The sequence below is a fragment of the Larus michahellis genome, chromosome 4 (genome assembly GCF_964199755.1).
Source record: "Larus michahellis chromosome 4, bLarMic1.1, whole genome shotgun sequence".
Lineage (NCBI taxonomy): Eukaryota > Metazoa > Chordata > Aves > Charadriiformes > Laridae > Larus > Larus michahellis.
The window spans coordinates 86,336,815-86,359,918 of record NC_133899.1 but is presented as its reverse complement, the minus strand read 5'-3'; the positions used below and the strand labels follow the sequence as shown (position 1 = coordinate 86,359,918).

Here is a 23,104-nt window from a genome sequence, read left to right as displayed (position 1 = left end):
AACAGAACAATTCTATCTGGAGCACTTTCGTTTTTCAAATCAGATCCCGGAGAAGCAGTGAGAAACGTGGTGCTGATCCATACACCGTGAATTAAGGAGTGATACTGAGAATTACCTCCTAGTAAGTCTAAATTCAGCACAGAATAAAATTACAGTGTAATTGGGGTGGGTGGTGGGTGGGGGTGGAGGAGGTGTAATTGCTCTAAGAAAAGAGAATTACAGCTACGCAGCTGCTAAGATTTCGAAGTGCTCCAAAACCATACCTCTATTTCATCCCATTTAATTTTTGTAAATATATTAAATTCAGTCAAGTCAGTAGATTAAAATAATATAGGTGATTGTATCATCCCAGACTTTGGCAAAATGTGATACAATCCCTTTTCAAAAACCTAAAATTGGCTTGCCTGTGAGGACTATCACACAGATGAATAGTGGCTAAAGGGCTATAAACAAATAGATTGCAGCAGCACAAGGGAGGTGCTAGTGGATTGCCACAGGGATTGGTATTAGGATCAGTTTTATTTAACATCTTTATTAATGATCTGGAAGAACGGGTAAACAGTACATTAATTAAATTCACAGATTTCAATATAGCGAGAGGTGTTATAAACATGACAGTGGGGAAAGAAATTATGCAAAAGGGGTTTAGAAACACTGAGAGAAGAAAACGGGATTCCTTCTGAAAAAAATGCAGGCTAACACATCTGGGAAGAATTAAAAAACGTAAATAATCAGTGAGAGGAAGAAACCCGAAAGCCGTTAAGCTAAAACAAAAGACCTAGGGGCAGCAGCTGACAGCAAATTGTGTATGAGCTTGCAGCACGAATGGCAAAAAGAATAAAACGATCTGGGCTACACACACGGATGTATCACAAGACATCAAAAAGACAGTGTGACGCAAGTCTGGACTTTCTGCAGAAGCAATGAAACATATGGTCGCCATACTACATCAGTATTTCAACTAGCCAAATATCTCCACTCAACATGCACTACGGTTGTGACATCCATGCAGAATTACTGGGGTTTGGTTCTCAGCCTTTTGTGAAAATTTAAAAAAAAAAGGCAAAACAAAAAACCCAAACCACCCCACCAGACAACCAACCAACCAAAATCCAATACCCAGGAACATAAATAAAAGGTTACCAGAATAAGAAAGAGCAAAAGAGAAAAATCTGAAAGGATTACGAAGACCGAGTATATAATGTAATTGACACAGGGCCTGAAAGGTACAAGAATATAAACACCACCAAAGGTACAAGAAACCTTTAGGCACATCTCTTCAAATATGGTACAATTTGGATTTTTTTGAAAATGAAATGAACAGAGAAAGAATATACGTGGAACAGTAGTTCCCATTAATAACACCTACTACACTAAAGAACAATCTCAAAAGGAATTAACCAAACCTCCTTTTTTTCGTTCATTAAAACCAGGCAAAATATTCAAAAATACAACATAGGAGACAATCCCGTGATGGCAGAATGACTTACTAAGTCTTTTCCATCTCTAACTTCAATGATTCCACGAAAGACAATAAGCAGAGAGACAAACCTCTGCAAAATTAAATCACTGGGAATCAACTGGAGAATGAAAATTAAATCACAGCAAAGTATTTTCTTCTTTCTGAGCATTAGCATTAATCACATGCAAAAGTAAAATATTAGTTAATTTGATTCTCTGTGCCTTCCAGACTCTGGTCGAAATGAATCAATGCAGGAAGAGTGATTTCTCTGATAATTGGGGAAGTGATAAGCAGGGAGGAAAAAAGAAGAAAGAAGAAAAAATCCAACTAGTAGAAATAGCTGGGTGAAAATGAAATTACCAAAAGGGGACTAGAGAGAACCACGTTGGGGAGCCTATTTCTTCTGAATTCCTAGTAAAAACAATATATGTAAAATTTCACAGTGGTGGCTCTGAAGCAGCATTATACAAAGATGGCTAGAATTGAAAAGAAAATCCCCTTGGACAGTACAAACTATTACTAATTTGTTTAAGAAACTGTTGTTACTAGTCTGTAAACCTCTGAAAAACATCTTTACTCTACGGCACTTCCAAATGGTTAGCCCTCTGTAACACCTCAAGGTTTGCCGCTGGGAGAAGGTGGTAACACACAACCCCAGCTCCTCCTCAACCGCCACAACCGAGAGCGGGCGCGAGGAACTTGCAAAGCACGATACCTTTGGGAACTCCTTAATTGCTGTGAAATAGGTTACCTGGCTGCGCGTAAGCTGCTCGCTCGGCTATTGGTGTCAGGATCACGTCAGCGATAAGGCACAAGCGAAGGCATTCCATCTGCACTGCGTCAGCCGAGGGAGGGAGGGAGGGAGGGAGGGAGGTGTCACGCTGGCCTTTACCTCCGCTCTTTAGGCCATGAAAGGTCAAACCAGACAAACCACAGCCTGATGAAGGGGTTTGTAGCTGGGGGTGAGGCAGCACCAAGCCTTTCAAATTAGCGGTTAAATGATGGCACGAAGCGGCGAGGGACCAGCTCTCAGCGTAGCCAACAAGAACTCAGGTGTGGACTTCACTGGAAGCCAAGACTGGACCAGTTTTGCTAAGGCTGGTAATTTAAGCTTGTGCGCTAGAGAAATCGAGGCATGTGCCGTGGGAATACAGAAAAAATGGGCACGAACAGAGTGAGAGGCAAGCACAGCAGCTGAGACAAACCCTGCTGCCTCAGGGCCAGGGCTTTTTCCAGACAGCAGCCTAAGTTCTTTATAGTTCAGTGACAGACTTTATTGAGCTGGCAAAGCAATATGTAATCAACATAACAGAAACTTTAAAAAAAAAGAAAAAAAAAAAAAAGGCCAAAAAAAAAAAAACCCACCAAAGGAACAGTATTGGAAAAATAGCTGGGGGTCTGGTTTGTTTCTTCTGATACTTTTCAAAAATAGATACTTTCCTCCTAGAGGGAGGAAATACTGTATTTAATTAGAAGCATAAATCATTACGCTTTTATAGTTAGTAATATCTTCTATAATGAAACTAGATTAGTTTCTCAATACATATGCTGTTTATTGTTCAAATTTTACAATAAGTTCTAATAGTGGAAGTGTTACAGAACAGTTCAGTTTGGGGTATTTTGTTTATATTCCAGTAATTCTTAGATATATGGGTTTTTTTGTTTTCTATATATCAGCAGAAATCTGTCTGGCTTTCTACCTACTGCAGAAAAATACGCACTATCATCTCAAATGACTCCCTGAATGTTAGGGGGATAGATTTATCTTTAGAAATCTATAAAAGAATTTAAAACTTAGCCCCCTACCTGTAATCAAAGCTTGGATTTTAAGCCTCACATTTAAAGATGGGGCAGGTTCTCCTCACTCAAAACGCACCTACGAAGCGGTTCTGCTGTGCCAGGCTCTGTCCTGCAGCTGCCGCCAGGCTCCCTATCAACGTGGAGCCACAAATGTCACTAACTTTGGCAATTTTCTACAGGACTGCAATTATTTCCCTCTTTCTATTTCCCCCATCCTACAGCAACACAATCAAGACAGAAACACAAAGAAAGTGTCGCAGACACATCACTGATTTCATTGCCATTTAAGACAACCCTAGGAGCTCTGTGCCACGGACTGATGAGGAAAGCACACTAAGCACTTGCAACAGAACATCCAAGTAGACCTGTTTTGCAGCCTGATTAATAGAAACAACCTCTAAGGACTAATCACAAGTCGAGCCCTGTTTTGTAGATTAATAGAACAAAGGCACAGGAGAATAGGGAAGGTTACAGGACTGGAATATAAATAAGAAAAGGTGTACACTCTAGGTAGTTTGACTGCTAGTAATTATCAGCGAAAGGCGCATCCTTATGGCGAGGTCTCGCTGTTCTGTGCTAAAACAGCTCACTTCCAGATGGACCAGAGATCAGCCTCTGCATCTCTGAATATTTTATCTGTATTTTAACTCCAAAATTCATGAAACAACGACAAAATCTTTCTCTGAAATAAAGCACGCTTTCACCTCACATTTAAGTATCACTTAAATTTCCGTTGAGATTGGGTGATTACACAATTTGCAGGAATTACTCTTTTCAGTTATACACGCATGGATCAGCAAATACAACATCGACATATAAACGGCTGTTACTCAAAACACTGCTGCCACGGCGATATGACAGCAGATGCTGAGACCCAGCAGAGATCCCACATACCCCACCTGACCCTGGGAGGAGGTCTGCTGCTCTCGCCGTGCCGTCCTGGCCAGCGGATTTTGCTGGCCCTGAGCAGGATTCCACTGCATGAGGAAAAGGCACTTGGCCAGGGAAAAGTCCTACAAATAAATCCCTTTGAAACGAAACGCAGGATAACGTACGTTGTTTTCGTTGCCCGGAGTTTTGCTACTGTTCAACAACAATTAGAAGTTACACGTGAACTATGTGTCTACACATACATCGTACAGGAAACGATGGAACTTCTTGTGCCTCTGAGGAAAACTATTTCTCTGCTTTTGAAAGTATTCCATTTGATTGGTTATAACGAAATGTAGTGAAGAGAACGGCAATACAAACTCTGCGTCTGTGCCTGCTTCAGAAGCGGCACAGGTAGCCCTGGCAGCCAGCACTTCATTAAACACGTGGAATCTGCCGTCCAACATCCTGGATGAAGCGTAAAAGTCCTTCTTACTCTAGGAACGATGGATTTCATCCTTTGTGTTTCAGAATACCTCCCTACCTACAGAAAGATTAAATGATATACTAAACTCTATCAGAGTGATTTATACTTATTTCCATGTTTTCTAAGCTTTCGCAGAAGCTTAACCTCTTCCGGTGCTATACACACAAGAACACAAGCTACGTTATTCTTGAACCTTATAAACCTAGTTTATTGAAAAGAATCTTCAACATTCGGCAACAGAAAACATTCTTAGGAAAGATGGTATTTCCCAGGTTTCTCAACAAATATAAAACCTGAGTTATATTCACAAACAGAAGAGGGAGACAAACTTACCAAGAACTGAAAAAACAAATTAGGGTACCCCCAGTGCTGGGGATTACAGTGTACTGGGACATCCCATATTAAAAACAGGAAGAATTTGCAAGTACAGCTTTTGAATTAGCACTCCGTTTGCCTTTCTCTTCTGTTTTCCTGCAACGCGGGACATGGAAGTGTCCCAAGCAGCCCAGATGGAACACCAAGAGAGGTGTTAAAGAGAACACCTTTCTTGCCGTTTCTTTTTATTACATTCCCAGTTTCGGAAACAAGATGCACTAAAATCTGTGCCAGGAAAAGGAGATTTAAAGATTCAGCCTTCCTCCTTACGTAAAGCTTTCTTATATAAAGTTTGAGGCGATACACAATCCATAAGCACATTCTCAGGGTACAAACTCATAAACCTTACTCAAGAGGGCAATACAGTTAGCAGCTGCAAACACCAGCTTTTGCCAGTAAGATACACTGATTCACATGTGGACAGAAATAAACCGATTTTCTGAGGAACCAGACCATACAACTTGTCAGTCCTACCCATCCGGCAAGTGCTGCTGAAGCACCAAAACAGAAAAGCAGAGGACAGACACATTGGCAGATCTGCAGATACAACACTCAAGTACTCACCAACACTACTCGCAAAAGAAATACGATGACACACGTCAGATGATTTCAAATCATCATCTGGTCATTTTCTAGGAAGAATTATTTCCTTTGTCAAAGCAGCCACAGGGCACAGGGTTTCCAAGCATGACATGCACATCAGTATGTAAGGCACCCAGCTAAGCACATATATAAAAGGATACCAAGTTGTTTACAGAGAAGGCTTTATACAAAACGCCAAAGAGGAGGAATACAGAATGGAGTTACTTACTAGGTGGCAACTCCCATTATTTTTTCCCCAGGCACACTGTATACACAGGTCATAAAACTATGTCCTTATTTGTAACTTATCCTTGTGACTATTTTCATTCCATACTACCCAGAGAACAGGCAGGCAACGAACTGAGGATATAATTTTTACATTAGTGCCATTGACTGTACATTACAAGACGGCTATGTTACAGCAAGACTGGCCAAATTATAGGTCTTCACGCAGGCACACAGTTAATGAGCAGGTACAGCTCACCTGTTGGGTCTGTGTCACATGAACTGGGCTGTGCCGGAGCCGGCACTTTTGGATAACCCAAATCAACTAACTGAGGAGGCAGCAGGGAATCAGCACTTGTGAGGATTTCCTCTACTTCAGGGCATACACAACTCAGCCATGGCACAATGAGGAGCTGCTGACATCTTCCTGCTTGTAAACCACTGCTTCAGCCTTCTCTCTGCCGCACGTATACGAGCACAGCTCTCAGCCATATTAAGATTTTGATATTTAACTAGTAGAGTCAGAAATGTCAGCAACTCTCATACTTTAGAGATGCACACAAACCATAATAAAGACTAGCACCTAAGCATTTTAGAGGTGGTTATAAATACCCAGCAGTCTCATTGATTTCCAACTGAATCCATGAGCGTTGACCGGTTCTGAAATAAGGTGCCAGATCCATTCTACTGAACGGATTCTCATGAAAATCTGACGAATGTAGCTGTCACTCTTGACCTTTATGTCTATGCTCAGATTCACGATCAGTGTTCTCTTATTTGAAGTGCTTGTGCAATTTTTGCTTCATTTCATAGCCTCTGTGAATTACTTTAAGCGTTTTATACACATGTCAGGGTAAAGTTAGCATTCTGATCAATAAGTATTAGATAAATATGACCCAAATCATCTTGAAGGCAGTCATAAGAAATCTGATTCTTCACTGGGAGCTAACAAAATCGAGTCACTTGCTACTTGACTTACTTTCGTAAACCAAGTACAGTTTTTCAAACATCATTTCTCTTCCATTTCTATTGCGTTTTACCACCATCACATAATGTGAGCTTTATCATCCACCTGAAGCCATGTAAATGCTTCCAAATTTTTTCCTCTTTGTCCTGAATCGATAAAGTGAGCCACCTGTAGGGACGTTTCACATTCCTGACAGTACACAGGACAAGAACTACCTTCTCCCTTGTCAACCCCCAATCTCATTCATTTCACCACGTCTTGTAAAGACACTTGAAAGTACCCTCATTTTTCCAACCTAATTCATCAATGCTCTTAATATGTATATCTGTATTTAACTGATAATTATATATATAATTAAAGCTTATTACTAATTTCACTGAGTCGATGAAACTATCCATTGCCCGGACTTGGCACGTTTAGGTACCTTGCTGAAAGGGGGGGGTTTGGGCTACATTTTTGCAGTGTGGGTTGGCACTCGCACTGTGTGGGTACCACCCCATGCAGTCTCTTCTCACTCAGGGTCACGACTCCTGACTTAGAAATGATTCATGCATCCAGAGATTTTAAATCTCTGTTTGGATCTAAATATCCCGCTGGAAGCACACACACGTTCATGCCCATTGGGCTGGTGGGCCTCACCCTCACGTAGTCCTCCTACCCCTACAGCAAAGCCTTGGCCTCCCACTTAGTTCCTCGCTGGAGTCCTGGTTCCTCCGGCTCACCAGCTCCTCCAGAGGACCCTGAACCTCCTCCTGCTCTGAGCTCCTGCAGCCAGGCCCTGGCTGGCACTGGCCCACACGTCCTCCAGCAGCCTCTTTGCCTGGCACTCCAAGCATCCAGCTGCTCCCTACTTCTTCCTGCTCGGGGTATACCGCACAGGGGCAATGAAGGAAAGAAAGGAATGGGGCTTGAAGGGCACCATCCGATGCAAAATCTGTCCTCATGTCAGCTCGTCAAAGCTCAAGCCCCTCTCTGACTTTTCCACTCTCCTACTCTGAAGGTGGCTGTCCTCGATTGAAATAATTTTTCCGTTAACCTGAACAGCATGGTATTTTCAGTGTTGTCTGCCTGCACTAGGCCGCCACAAAGCGGTATGGCACACATACAGGTAGAAGCAAACAGAAAAGTAGGTGTCCTGAAGTGCAGAAGCCACACAGAAGAATTTATTCAAGCAAGCTTCAACACACAACACTGAGTGCAATCCTGTAAGGAACAGAGTATCTCCACGTTTGGGTTAACTCTCCCCTTCCCTCCCCTTTCCCCAGCTCTCATTCTCTGAGAGTTTTCAGCCCCCTTCCCAAGATGAAGTCTATAGTGGCTGAGTTGAAAATTTCAGGAGTTTTGTAGTATTCTCATTAATCCCTACTCTTCCCAACTCCTCACCGGGTGCAAATGCTTCCAGCCTGCTCAGTCCACACGAATGCCGCATTGAGCACTGTGTAACTCCAGCGCTCAGCAAAAGGAAAGCAAACTTCTTGTTCCCGAGAGCTGGCAAGTGAAAAGCAAAAACAAAATCCAGAACAAACCAACACAAAACTACAAAGACTAGCACAACTTGTGGGTTGATGTTTGCCCGACTTGTATATCCTTGTTGAGCAAGCGACACTTCCACCTGTGGACAGGAGACCACCACAAATAATGAGCCCCTCAACAGCACGGCTCATGCTCATTTGGGCTCTTTGCTTTTTTGCAGAGCACCCACTGAACTCCAGGAAAACAGAGCAGGAATTGGAGACACAGATTCCCCACAATCATCTGCGTGGTTCTGATCTGAAGGAGCTCAAATCCCTGTTTCCACCCCAAGGAGAGAACCAAAAGAGTTAGGAGAGCCATCATTTTACATCTGCTTTAACAGGCTAGACTTCCACCCACAAATAAGATGCTGTTTGTGTGTTACAATAGTGATGAGTACTCTAAAGTTCTTATTCCTGCTGAAATCAAGCCTGAAGGAAAGGTTAAGACTTCACGATGTGCCCCAGTGCCGAGATGCAGAGCTTACCAAAGAATTAGCCAGGTTTGCACCATAGTATTAAAAATGACTTATGAGACAACGTATTGAAAACCACAAACATTCCAATATTTATTTTAAAAAAGAAAGAAAGCTTTTAAAAGTAAACAGGGCAAATTTTTTACTTAGAAGTGAATCTGATATCAAAGAGAGTGAAGAAAAATCAGCACCATTCCCAACAAGGCAAAAAACGTAAACAAACCGCTGCAGTTCTAGAGCGGGGGGAATACATTCTTCAATCCTAAAATGAGAGACTCGAAGGATAAGTGCCAAGAAAAACGAAACAGAAGCCTGCACCTTTACACGCAGCCACGCTACAGCGGTGGTGTGTTTGTTTAACACACAGACAGAGGACTTCAGTCTTTGCCAATACTTCTCTCGGTTGCTGACTTCTACTGCATAAACGCCGGAATTCCCGAAAAACTGGTACACCACCAGCAGTCTCGTCCAGTCTGCCCCTGCTTTCCTCACTGCTAAACAGCAATGAAGAACTTTATTGCTGAGTAGTCCAATTTCGATCCCTCCCTTTTTTTAGGTGCAAGCTAATTGCCAACTAAGGGTATGAAAATAAAAGAAATGAGACCCATTCCAAGCCATCAGTGTATCTGAATCCTATCATGTGAGTTGCCAATTGGTTTTCCAGTCCTCACGCTCAATATCTGCTGTTAATTTGCTTGCTATTTCAAGAACTTGAAGACTGTCAGCAAAATCCGTGATGCATTACAAAACTTATAATTAAAAAGAAAAAAAACCCAACATCTGATGCTTTTCTGACAGGATAAACACAAAGTCTGAAAACAAGGGAGAGGTACTAACTTACAGCTACTCGTATTAAAATATGATTGCAAATGAAGCCGGGAAAGAAACAGAGTTATAGAAATAATTTCAAACCGATGCAAAACCATTTGACGAAACCCCCCGAATCTACACTGGGCTAAAAAGGAAAGAAAAAAAATTGCACAACCCATCATTTTTAAAGGAGAGGACTGAAGCCGTCTATACTTTCTTACGGCTGCATTATCTATGCCAATTAAAATTTTGCTTCTGCAAAAGAGTTAAGGCACTTCCTCTAGAGTTACTAAAAAAAGCAAATGAAAGCCTTGGCTTCGCAGAGGTGAGCGATAGTGAGCCGTTTGTTCTTGACCTCTGGATCACCCTACAGATCAAATTCTTGGACATAGGAAAAACCCACTAGTATTCATTAAAAGCAACTGGGAGGCCAGCTTTGTGCTTCTGCTCTCGAGACCTGAACGAGCTACAACCTGACAAATGCGCAGGATATTGCTGAACAATGCTGCTGTTCCTGTCAGGAGGGAAGAGCTTTATTCCCAGCTTCATTCAGGATGAATTGATTTTCATCACAATGATGCAAATCGCAGGTTTCAGTCATTATTTAAATAATCAATTTTTAATCTTTTACATTTGTGCTTTTCAGTTATTTCCATAAAGTTGATTCCGTTAACCATTAAAATGCATTGATTTATATCAAATTAGCTTTTACATGAAACATTTTCTCCTCTCAAAAAGATTCATCTAGCCATGGTTATCTAAACAAATATATATGCAGAAAGTCTTGGGTCTTCAGTTTTACTTTTCACTCTGCTAAATATGGGTGGAATTTGCCCGTATATTTTAATAGCTAAAAATAATGTAAATGACTGCTTTATTAGATTATTTTATACTTATGGCTTATAACTTTTTTGTGTAATTTTTATGCAGAACAGAATTCAAAATCCATAAATAAGTTTATTGCCTCGTTATTCGTGAAATTAACTACCATGAATTTCTACGCACGCAAAATAAAGTTTATCAGAATACTTTTTCATTTCAACTCTTTTTGTCTTTCAAGCAAACCAAAAAAGCTACCTGTGGAGCTGAAGAGCAGAACAAAATAAAACAGAGAAAAATATTCTCCCTGCACAATTGTTTCTGTCAAAACATGGTTTAAACAAATTCTGGCTCCAGTTAACTGCAGTTCTCTGGTGGTTTGAATGCTTTTAAAGCTTCATTAGAAAACAGACGTTGCTAGAATATTTGTGTTCAAACGTCCATACTACAGTAAATTCAGTCCTTATTGTGGGGGAACAATTTCAAATATAATTTAAAAAAACACACGTATTTAAAAATAACAACATTGGAATTTAAATTAAAACTTATATTCACTTATACATGTTCAGCGCCCAAAGCTGCCGTAAAAACAGACTGTCTCTCCTTATCCTCTTACAGATACATCAGTACGAGTTACGCTTATGTGTACTTCACAAAGGGAGTTTGAAGGCTTAAAAATTCATAGATCCCTTACTCCTTGGGGTTTTTTGTCCTGTTCACTCAGTAGCCTCAATCTCAAATTTTCAAAGGAGAAAATGTTTCCATTGGAATCTTTAAGAGTTTCGACTGCATAAACTATCAATAATTTCCCCACCAAACAAGCCAGTTCACAGGGCAAAGTCAGAAGGAAGAGAAAGGAGGGAAATGTTTTTCTGGATCGTTCTCTGTAGACCAAATGGAAAATCTTCAGCCATTTTGCTCCTTTAAGGCACATCAAAGAATCTCCTATTTAAGGTGCGAAAATGTCCTTTACATTCTCCACCTCTGAAAACGAGCAGAGCTCTGCATGATTCATGTCCCACCCTTGCTCTTTTCTCTTTTAGGGGCTGATACTTTTGTTTTCAACTCCCCTCCAGCTAATGCCATTTAATACTCTCAGAACCATCAGGCTAAATTCAAATTTTCTGCTCCTTAGAGGCTGTTGATATGCACCACCGCACATTCCAATTGCAAATACACGTGAATGCTCCCGTGTATTGTAAGTTATTTTCTACATACAAATTCTACTAAATTGTAAGTTAGGAGGCACTACTTGAATTCTCTCAGGTCTTTAGAAAGCTTTCAGATGTACCATGAGTAATAACATGTAATGAATATGGACTGATATTTCTTTTCTGTAGTTACACTGAGTTGGCAATTTACATTTTCTAAATAGATAACTTATAGCCAGTTTTCCCAGTATTCTGGCAATTACTTCTTAGAAACCCCTGACAGGCTGAAACCTCCAGAATCACAGCTGTTATTCTTGGTTTGATCCCTCTTTTTAAATTAAAACCAGTAGCTTTATCAGCAAATGAGAATTTTTTTCCCTCTGGAAATACTTAGAAAAATGCACATAAATTGAACGTGCCAACTTATCTCATTTTAGGGTTGGAGCATCTTCTGGGTTAATGACTAGTGTTCCACTTCTGTGACAGAACTAATTGGGGTAAGGAGGCCATAAATACATACAAAACCCCCACAAATTCTCTTCCTTTGGGGTAATCTGAAGATTTATAGTAGTGGAGTGCAATGTGATTGGAGGGGAAGGAGGAAAAAATTAAGAAGTGCTAACAGGCTTGTCTGATCATTCCGTCTCAGTTTCCAGGCACAGAACAGATTTGGAACATATTTTTCTAGTATCTGATGTGACTTTTTCTTCCTCTCAAAGATCAAGTAAAATGCAGGAAACTAGCTGAATTTTTACGTTCTCCAGGAACTGTCAGTGTAAAAAAAGAGAAAGAGAGAAACAGGAAGGCACCACCACATCTCAATGCTCCAAACACAGACTAGCTGATCTAAAAAGGTGTTTTCAAAATGATAGCCTCAACTCCACATCAACAGTTGCTCAAAACATGCACTGACAGCAGTTTTTCACAGCTGAACACAAACGAAACATCCTTGAAGAAAGAGGAGAAGTTTGTACTTGGTTGAAGCTCAGTGTGCCTTTCTAGCAGTCTAGCTTTATTTCCCATTGATCACTAATTGGAAAAATCCAGTTATCAATGGATTATAGGGAGGACTAATTAAGATTTGTCTTCCATGACTAGGTTAGATTACATATGCCATTCACTTGTTACGGTTAAAACAACTCAGTTCCTTGATGTGGCGTCCCTTAGTATTTCAGAACAAACATTCTAAATCCATGCGTGTACCTGCAAAATGAAAGAACTTCTAAATGCAGCTGGAGACAAAAGGATAACAGATGGCCCTTATGGGTTCGGGAAGCAAAAGAGAGAAAAATAGGCATACCACACAGTTCTCCATTTCAGACTACCAAACCCTCTCTTCCCCAGACTTGGCTCCTACATTCCCCAGATCTCTCCAGCAGGTCTATAGTAGGAGAGTTCAAGTAAACCTGCCACAAATAAATCTGAAAAGATGCCTACACTTTGTAATCGTTGGATGCCTGAAGAATACAAGCCCTCTGAGTCCGAGACATACACATGAAGAAGCTGAACACAATTTTAGCAGCTCACCTCCCAGCTCACACGGCTGCTCACCTTGCGAGTCTCAAATCCACCCCACACCACTCAAGGCCTTTATGTGCCCCATCTTCTTCTGTGTTATATGCTGCTATACTAAAAAAATTACTTTGAAACATCTTTAAGAGATGATTACCTGAAGTAAGATCATGTTTCCCAATTAGCTGATACTGGAGGATTTAGGGTTGTGGGTTTTTTTAAGCTAAGCAATGTCAGGCTGATTTAAACCACTAGCTAAAGGCTATGACTTAAATTAGAAAAATCAGCAGCTTAAGTCAAGAATGTGAGATACAAAGCTAGATCACAGTTTTCTAGCCAGCACTAATTGTATGGATATGACAAAAAAAGGCATCGTCAGAAACATTGACGTGTGTGTTGTTGTATGAATCACCAAGGCCCGGGGGCCAAGTGAACTGCTGATAGAGATGAGATGACGGGAAAATGTCTAATGTCTGTAGAGGTTTGCCCCATTCCTTGGTTCAATCCCTGTCATTCCCCCTTCCTCTTCTACTTTCACCTTTAAAGCAAGCCTGCCATCAAAAATGTAAGTTCTAAGCTTATAATAAACCCTTCTTATAGGTGTGCATAAATTAGCATGTAAGTACTTCAGCTGACAATTGAGAATGCCAAGTCGCATAACGATTATCACCATCGCTGAAGTTCAGGTTTCTGGTAGAGACTCAAAGGACTGCGGCTGTTGTTAGCATGAGAATTTAAAGCAAGCGCTACCCAAGATTCCGCGCAGAGACATCAGGCATCACAATTAAACAACACGTAACAAAAACAAGGGAGAGTCTCCTTAGTACAAAACTGGGCAGCAATTTTTCCTGCATATGCCTGGCACAGGGGTGGAATGTGGTCACAGCTGGCTTGAAATTTTGCTATCACAACTTTAGGCAAAAGAAAAAAATGCCTAGAACTGATCACAAATAATGCTTAAAGCACGTGCTGCCGTGAACCTTGTGTTGTGTGGGGGTTAAATGGTACCATACTAATCTATTAGCGCAGCAGACAGATACCTAAGCAGCACACGCTATAATGCAGCTTCCTGCCCTAATACACCCCGAGATGCCACTGCAGTTCATCCACGAGCACAGAGTGGATACTGAGTCCACAATTTCTAAGGGCATTCAGCAGGCTGAACAGAAATAATTACAATTCTTTCCCTCGTATTTCACACGCATGGCTAAATATAGCCTATTTATCCACAAAAAAATGCGGCAATTGTTTCAGAGGGGTTTACAGTGAAGTTTGATACTGTTCTGCAGGGCAATGCAACAAAGCAGCTTCATGCATTTTCAGCAGGAATGATTCCTGCTGTGGTTCAAGTAATAAACAGCAAAGAAAGTTTAAATTGAGACTTACCATGGGGCACCGTATATTCGGAATCCTTTAACTGTTACCTCTGAATCTTGTAAGTAAATACTATTTGTCAGGAGTGACTGAACATTGTCAAAGTCCTCTGGTTTCAATTTGGACACAGAGGGAAAGCGGTAGTAATCTTGTTTAACAAGGTCTGCCATGAATTCCTTATCAAATGTCAGTTCATGATTCCCAGCAATCACTATTTTATATTCATATGGTAGGTTTCCTGAAATAACAAAAAAAGAGGACTTAATTAGCACGTTTTCCTCCCACACCAGCATTGCCGACACAATAAGCAGACAGCTAGCAGTGACAGAATGAAATACCCAAGATCCGTGTGCATCTCCATGCTGAGCATAAGTTATTAGTACCGCTTCTCTTCCATTGAATGAAGCTGTGTTAAAACGTAAAGTAATGTCACACAAAGCAATGTCATAATAAAAAGCATTAAACAAAACAAGCTGGTAGGCACCCAACCAGCTCCAAAGGTGGCCTAAACCACCACCGCTCCCTTGCTTTCAACTGATGGCGCGCTGATTTAGAGGTGACTCCGAGTCCTACCACGTAGCTCGTGGGACTGGGTCGCCGTCAGTAGTCCTGAGCCCTAATCCACAGGAGCAACTGCAGCGAGACGCCCTGGGTGTGCGAGTGGCTGGGCAGAGCACAGACTGCAGGAGGGTTCACAAGAGCGTTGGGAGGGTACCAGGCCACGCGGTATGGAATTGGGCTGCTGGTGCTGTCGTTTTTTAAATTACACAGTTATTTGGATTAATTTGTACGGAACGCAACAAGAAGCGGCATTTATTCCAGACCTAGCCTGTTCTTCAAGCTCCACTTCACTTGCAAGGGACTTTCACTTTATCATAATAATTCGGTTTAATGGTAGTATCTCGTTTCAGTAAGATGCATACGCATAGAAGAACCCATGGAACTCAAGCGAGTAAGACGCCAGGTAGGAAAAAGGAAACGTGGTTAATTCATTTACCATGAGGGTCACAGATAAAGAGTCCAGGCTTGATCACCTCAACTCAGGGCAACTATTTTCATTGTTTGGAACAAGGCATGGATCAGGCCCACGGAGCCAGATTTTTGGAGTTCAGAGACAGATTTTCAAGTACTTGGTACCAGCAATCAGTGCCAGATCTTCCCAATAAACATATTGGGTGCTGAGCTCCCTTAAAAATATGGTCCCATACTATGATGCCTTCACAGAAGTCAAGTTCTTTTGCAAAATCTGTCCCACTGTGACTTGCCAAAAATCACATGTAAGTTTGCATCAAAGCTAAAACCAGACTCACATCTCCCTTTTGCTGCCTTCACCATAAGCCTCATTTCCTGGTCTTATACCAAATCATTCATTTTGGTGTATAATCCTAATAATCATTTAGGAAAAGTTGGTTTTGTTTTGTTTGTTTCATAAAGGCAGCAAAATGTATGTGGAAATCTATGTGTCCATCTTCCAGTTCTGGTACTGGATGCTATGTATTTCTCATGAATACAGTTCTCCTAAACAGATGTGGCTTTGCTAGTTTAAAACTTGTCTGTCAAGTTTCAAAACTGCTTGGGTTTATGTGGTTGTTTTTTTTTTTTTTAAAAAGTAAAGTTGTAACTATTTACAATAAGATTAACTTCCCCCTAAATAAATCTTAAGGGGAACCAGTCAAACCCTTTGCTTTTCAATATTCACAGCACGGAAAAAGGAATTACACAAGATGTGTATATAAATGTCATCTATGCAAAATTAGTTAATTCTGGATAGAACAACAAAAAGCTATAAATCCCCTGAAAAAAACAAGCAGACATCTTCATAGACACCTCACATCTGAACAAAACACAGATCATACATATTCATAACCCTCTGAGGCGCTGCGTTACATTAAAAGCTGGGGGAATGCAATAAATGCTCCTCTGCAGCTTATGCCTCACTCCTTTCCCCCTTCCCTTCCCCATCCCTGCTACAAGCTGCTCTGCAATTCATTTTTATTTAAAAACTCGATGTGGCAGGTACCTACAACTCCTGCTCTCTGTGACTCCTGGGCACAAGGTAAAATTGCTATTTTCTCGTCTCTCAGGAAACATAAAAGATACCACTGGCATGAAATTTGATACACTTTTCATAACTATCAATCCCCCAAAACAAGCTCGATGTGATTAAATTCTCAGAGAAGTAGGCTGGAGAAGTTAAATTCAGGTTTCTGCCAAGTTATCAACATTTGCCAGTTTTAGCAGAGAAAAGTCATCTTTCTGGGTAAGTGTTCAGGTTTTACGCTGTCTCCCATGTATTTTGATAAATTTGAAAATCATCCCATTTTCTTAATATCACGTCCAATTAAGGAACATTTTGCTTGAAGTCAATGCTTTTTTATCTTGACACCTTAGGAAAAAAAAGGGCTTAATTGGAAGACACACCGGGCACAAAAAGACAAACCAACGCTGGCATCAGTGATTATTAAAACATAGGAATGTAACATTATACATGTTATACAAGCACCTGAAATCAGTAAGGAAAACCAAACATTGCAGTATTTACTGCAATTAGCGTCAAGACAATTGTTGATTTTATTAAGATTATAGAGAGGCTCTGCTTGGTTAGGTCTGAAGAGCCAGGAAGGGGGAACAGCCTCTCCCAGGTGCCGCCGGGGAGCGCAGGGCACGGCCACGCCAACGAAACCCAAAAAACCAACGCCAAGACTGAGGAAAAAGGCAAGACACCTTGCCAAAGACCCCACGGGGATCAACGTTCGTCAACATCTACCCGTAAGCTCAGCGGTACTGCACAGCCCCCGCCGCGAGCTGGAGAGTAACCACTGCTGCTCTGGATGTGACGGCTACGGACCCAGGTCCCCCCTCCAGCAACGAGAGGAGACGTGCTTCACTCCATACTGGCACATACTTTAACCAGGCTCCCCACCTAGTTCCCCAACTTTATAACCAGTCACGTTTTGCTTTCCTTTCCCGGAGCTGGCTCGGGAGCTAGCGATGAGCAACAGGACTCATCAAAATGCAAACACATGAAAAGGCAGGGCCAAGCGAAGGGCAGCAGCGAGAGGAAGTCTCATCCATTTCTTTCCTCTTCCCCGAGGAAAGACTATATAGCACTAATCACAGTAATAAATTACCTACAATCAGATTAGCTATTTATTCACTGCATTCAGGTTCTCCCTTCCTGAAAGGCCCTGTTCTCTCTGATACAATTTATGAAATATTTTCGGATGTTTTCTTTTGGCAGTCCTGCCCTTTGCCTCTAATCTGCTGACCTTCTGTGTTTAATATGGAAGCATAAACAGTCACACACAAAACCTCCTACTCCACGGCATTTTAGTTTCGTCTTGACCAGGTTAATCCCTGCATATCTACACCCGTGATGTCTGTACAGAGCGAGACGCCGTAGCACAATACACAGGTTGAGAGGCATTTCCTCATTTTCCTTCACTAAATTTTTGTTAGCCACATTCGCTCTTTATTAGTCTAATTACCTATTACATTTTCCATCATGCATCAGTAATATTATGCATTCTAATTTATACTGTGAATCTGGAAAACAGATAGAAGAATTGCCTTCCAAACAAGGAAAAGAGCTGAATCCATTTGCTGGGAGGAGCACTTCAGAAACCCCAATTATCAACTCCCAGCGTAATAAGTGAGTTTAAATTAAAAATACTTAAATGTTTAACAGGTGAGATCAAAAGGCTAAGATTACAGGAGCTAAAAATGATTAGGGCACCAAGTCTGTGAAGCAGAGTCACTTACAGTAGAGTATTTGAAAACCTATATATTTATGTGTATATACGCAGGGTGTGCGTGTGTGTGCACCTGTTTATCTTCAATATGTTTATACTATTTTGGCTAAGATGTTTTTCAACATCAGCCCTCAACACTAGAAACAAGGTGCACAATTTCATCATTGATCAAGAAAATATTGCAATTAGGCAAGTTGTTCTCTTCCAGAAGAGAAAAGGTCAGTATCGCTTTTGCTTTAATAAAAGCAAAGATACTTAAATGTGAGTAACTTGTGAAACTGGACTGTTTATAGTAAATACATTAACCTGGGAGTTTTGGAAGATTTCTGTGACTTCTGGTTTAACAAGTCAACCCTCAAGTTATAGTCCCCCATACCTGTGTCCCCCCAGCCTTCACCCTCACTCCTGTGCCACCAAACCTCTTGCCAACACAAGGATTTGGTGGCCACAGGGCACAGGGCATCCGGAAACTGATACAGCTGAAAACTGATGTAGCAAAAGAAGAATGAGGCTCTGTGAACGCTGGTAAAACAGGACTTTTTTTGCTGGCTGCAGCAACTTATATCACTTCAAAGTGTTAGCTGAACAACAGACTGACTTTAAATACACCTATTACATGGGACGAGCCGGGGAGCTGGGAGGCTGTTTTCTTTTTTTTTTCCTTTTTTTTTGAAGTTGTTTTTAAGTTGTGGGTTTTTTAAGTTCACCTTAAGTACTGGATCCTAGTAGTCCTTAATCTGCTGAAAACCATTCCCATTTTAATGGCATGCTTCATACGAGTACAATTTAGTCACACAACCCAAATTCTGTAGAGCTGCCAGACATGAAAAGGGGTCTGACTGGCAATGAATATTGACTGCCGAGTCCCTATAAAAATAGAAAATCACATTATTTTTTGACTACTGTTACCTACAAAACCCACAGGGAATTAGGGTAATAAGAAATAATGTGATACTAGCTGTCTATATACTGGCAGGAAGCTGTATTTACACACAAGTGCTTTTGATGTGAAGCTCTGAATATGCATAGGCATGCATTAACTATTCAAACCACACGACACTTCCATGAAACGTGAATCGTTTTCATGCCCATTTGAACGCCTCATAGACCCTTTGGCCATATGTTGAGAAATGGGCCGAGAAACCTTGAAGTACAAATCTTAGTCCCTTCAAAAAGAGGGAAATCTGTACAAGTGAGATGCCTGTGCAAGTGAATCACCTCGAATTTACAGTGTATCATATATGCTTCAAAAGTGCAAAACCGGTCATGGAGCATTCACCTATAACCAACCACGTACACGTCCAGAGATAAACATTGAAGGAGCAGATTTTGTGTCGTTCCTATGGACTTCCAGTCCCCACAGCAGCACAGGTTGCCACCAGTTGTCTGGCCGCAGGTGCCCACCGATGGGCAGCAGGTGAGGGCAACCAGCAGAACCTGCTACTACTGGTCATCAGCTCTGCAACTCTTTGTAGAGGTCTCTCATGGAAAGGCCACTGCATCTCAGGGCCATGGTTACTCTCTCTTCCCAGCATTTACGGCACAATCACAACACAGGCAGACCCCTTTCAGCTTTTTAAAACAAAGACAGACTCTCAAAGGCTCCAGTTTCTCCTTCGGCAGCAACAAAAGAGTTAGACTATATAAGTAAAGTTATATGGACTCGAGCTTTCACATGATAAACTGGGCTTCTCTCACCATCAATCAACCGCAGGTACTGAGATCCAAAACCGGGTAGGAAAAACAAACATCTTGTCTAGGATGATATTGACCAACTGACTGCGAAAATATTCTGGCTGTTTTCATCAAATAGCCTTCACAAAAAGTCCTCCACGGAATAGCTAAGACTGATGTCAACCAACATACTGGCTGAAAATGTAACCCAGGAATTTCTATGCATTTTACCTTTCTGTGTCTGTAGAAATCTACAGAATGAAACCATTAAAAACAAAACATCAGGCAAATTAAAGAACATGCACAAACCCAGAACATGCTTCTAAAGAAGTCCAAAGAACTGAAGTTCCAGATCTCTCAAAATCTTGATGAAAAGTATTCCACCAGCTTTTAAACTACCATCAGTTCAGATGCCTCTTTATTTTTCCCCCCTCTCCAAAAGAAAAATTTGGAGAAGGAAAAATAAAGGCAAAACACACACGGGCAACACAGCAAGAGGAGTGGATGAACGGAAGTTTAACTGTTTTGCCTTTATGCAAAGCAAACATCAGACCACAGCACAGGGAGAAGCAAAGGCTGAGACCCTTGAATTCCTGTGATAAATCTAAAGCTTGTACATTAAAGCTCTCCTTTGTTGAAAACGCTGTTAGACACAACAAAACAGAAATGTTAGGTAAGTGCAAGCTCTGCCTCTGACCTTTCACTCTGTAACCGTCAGGCTTCATTAATTTTCACAAGGCCTGACAGCTCTAGCGTTAATACTCACACTTGCGGATCGAGCCACACAGCAGGTTCAGACTGCTACCTTCTCCTCTGAAACTCATGCATTAGGATTTCTTCCATGCTGGCAATGGAAAACCAAGTCTAAGAAACATTAAACACAAAAAACTACGTTACAATAATGCCAAGGTTGAGCCATAAACCCATGAAAGCAAGGAAGTGTCGAGCGAATCTTGCCTCAGCACCTGTAACTCAGCTACGCAGCGCCAAGGTATGGCGGCAAACACGGTCCCGTCCCAGCGACCGCAGAACCCGCTGGGGCGCCTTGGAGAGGTCTGACACGGCTCCTTCTCTCTCCCGTAGGCGAACATAGTGAATTGCGCACAACGTTGGGCCGTAACACCGCCAAGTGCAGTATGAGCCCCGCGGCAGGGCCATACGCACCGCAGAACCTAGTTAATCAGGGATCTGATTTAATGATGCTCTGCATTGGTAACAATTCCTTGCTTTTATGTATTTATGTCTCAACCGTAACATTATTCTAATGTAACTGTTTGTGATTAATATCCTTCTCCTCTCTTAAAGGAAAAAACGCAGGACACCATAAGCGACTATCTTCTGTTTCACTTCAGTGTTCCACAGCTTAACATTATTCTGACCTTACGCGTGCTGGGTTTGATCTCCCAGTTGTTTTGAATTTCACTGAGCTACTGCTAATGAAATAGTTTTTCTTGAAACATGGAAAGCTTCACTGAGGTTTTATCAGTTAATACATAACATTTATTTGTTTTGAAACAGACAGAATGCGAAGGTTTTGTTTAGCCTAACCTCAAAATCAAAAAAGCCTCCAGATTTTGCAGCTCACAGCACTGCCAACTTTAGGTGTAAAAAGTCCCCCCAAATTGACTTTAAAATTATGAAATTTGAAACGGAAGCAGCACAGATTTCTCTGCTTGTTAGTCCCTGGAAAGGCTTTCTTCTCAGGCTTGTAATTGTGCAACCTAAAAGATGGAGCTTTCCAGGAAGGAGAGAGGAAAAAAAAAAAAGAAAAAAAAAAAAAAGCTGACAGCTATGAAGTTTCGCTTTAAATTTAGAAAATTCTGAAAACAACACCCTCCCTGCAAATCACAATAGCCTTATTTTTCCCCCTTAATTTAAAACAAAAATGAGTCTTGCAGAAGTGGCAGTTCCTGCTACTTTTCTTCTCCCCGTAGCAAAGCAATACACAAAGAACTACCACGACCGCTCTGGTGCTATGTGCACGCTTTCAACGAGGTGCTTTAAGTGAAATAGCACTCACTTATAATAATACATATACGCTTTTCAGGCAAGAATATCTTTTGTCTGGCAGAGCTGAAGGGTGTTCCTCTAAACAGAATGCCCCCTGTAGCCCCCTGTAGTTTAAGGTCTATAGTGCACATCTACTGCAAATACATAGAAACGTGCTGTATTTTGTCCAACAGAATTTTACGTTTTCTCTTGTGATCAAGATCTTAATGTACCAGGACTGACAAGTTTTAGATCAATTTCAGCTCGGTGTGGTTTCAGATGGCTCCAATCTTGAATTCTGAATACCAAGGCTGAGAACGGGAACATAAACTCTGCCTTCACAGTGCCAGCAGGGCTAAGTAGAAATGTTCTCCTTGAACTTGATTAAGACTAAATTGAAAAGGAACATTTTTGGTTACTATTACATTAGGCTAAAATACAGAAATGAACCCTAATACTTTCTAAATCTAATAAGAGGAAGCCATCTCTATTTCAAAATTTTCAAAGCATTCTCTATAAATGCATCACAGATCAATTTACATGGTACTTTTGCCAATAAGCAAAACGAAATCACAGGTTCCAATTGGCTTAACTCATATTGGAAAGTGCGAAAGCAAATGCTAGAAAATGCAATTACTGCAAACAAACTCCATTTTCTCCACTCAGGAGGGAATTTCAGGGAACATTTTATTGCCCTCAAATAATATTTCTAAAGGCATCAATACACAATTCTATTTTCTTTTTGGAGTCTCCACACTATATATAACCTAATCCTCTATAAAGAAACTCACCAGATTTTGAAATAATATATTGGTTCTTGATATTACCTTGTGCACCCACATATTGTATCAATTTAAATGATTTTTTTCTCCATGAATCTTCAGAATATAAAAACCAACAGTGACTGTCTGACACAAACAGATCTGGACCTACTTCCCATAACGTACCCTTTGTAATTTACAATTCCAATTAAGTCTTTTTTTTCTAAAATAAATGAATAAAAGCCATCAAAAAGGAGGTCATCTTGAGAAACAATTACACAGAAAGTAATTAAGCTAATCATAATTATCGCAGACAATGTCTCGGTATTTTCATGTACATGTATTTCAACACTGCAAAAGGCCAGCGAATGCTAAGGACAAGATTTTCCAGACGAAGTAAAATTTTTATTTAAAAGAGAAACAAGTCTGGATATCGATTCTTCAGTAATTACTGAAGGAAAACTTACTGAAGGAAAATGAGAATTATGAATACAGGACCCAGATCTA

General features: G+C 40.9%; 1 protein-coding gene across 5 annotated transcripts in view; it reads right to left on the bottom strand.

Annotated features, from left to right (window-relative positions):
- The window catches only part of MPPED2 (metallophosphoesterase domain containing 2), a 134,797-nt gene that overhangs the window by 35,410 nt on the left and 76,283 nt on the right, over positions 1 to 23,104 (bottom strand). For all 5 annotated transcript variants that reach the window (XM_074586240.1, XM_074586239.1, XM_074586242.1 and 2 more), the window contains one exon: positions 14,434 to 14,659. In XM_074586240.1, coding sequence (XP_074442341.1) covers positions 14,434 to 14,659 — 226 coding nt within the window. The remainder of the gene's footprint in view (positions 1 to 14,433; positions 14,660 to 23,104) is intronic.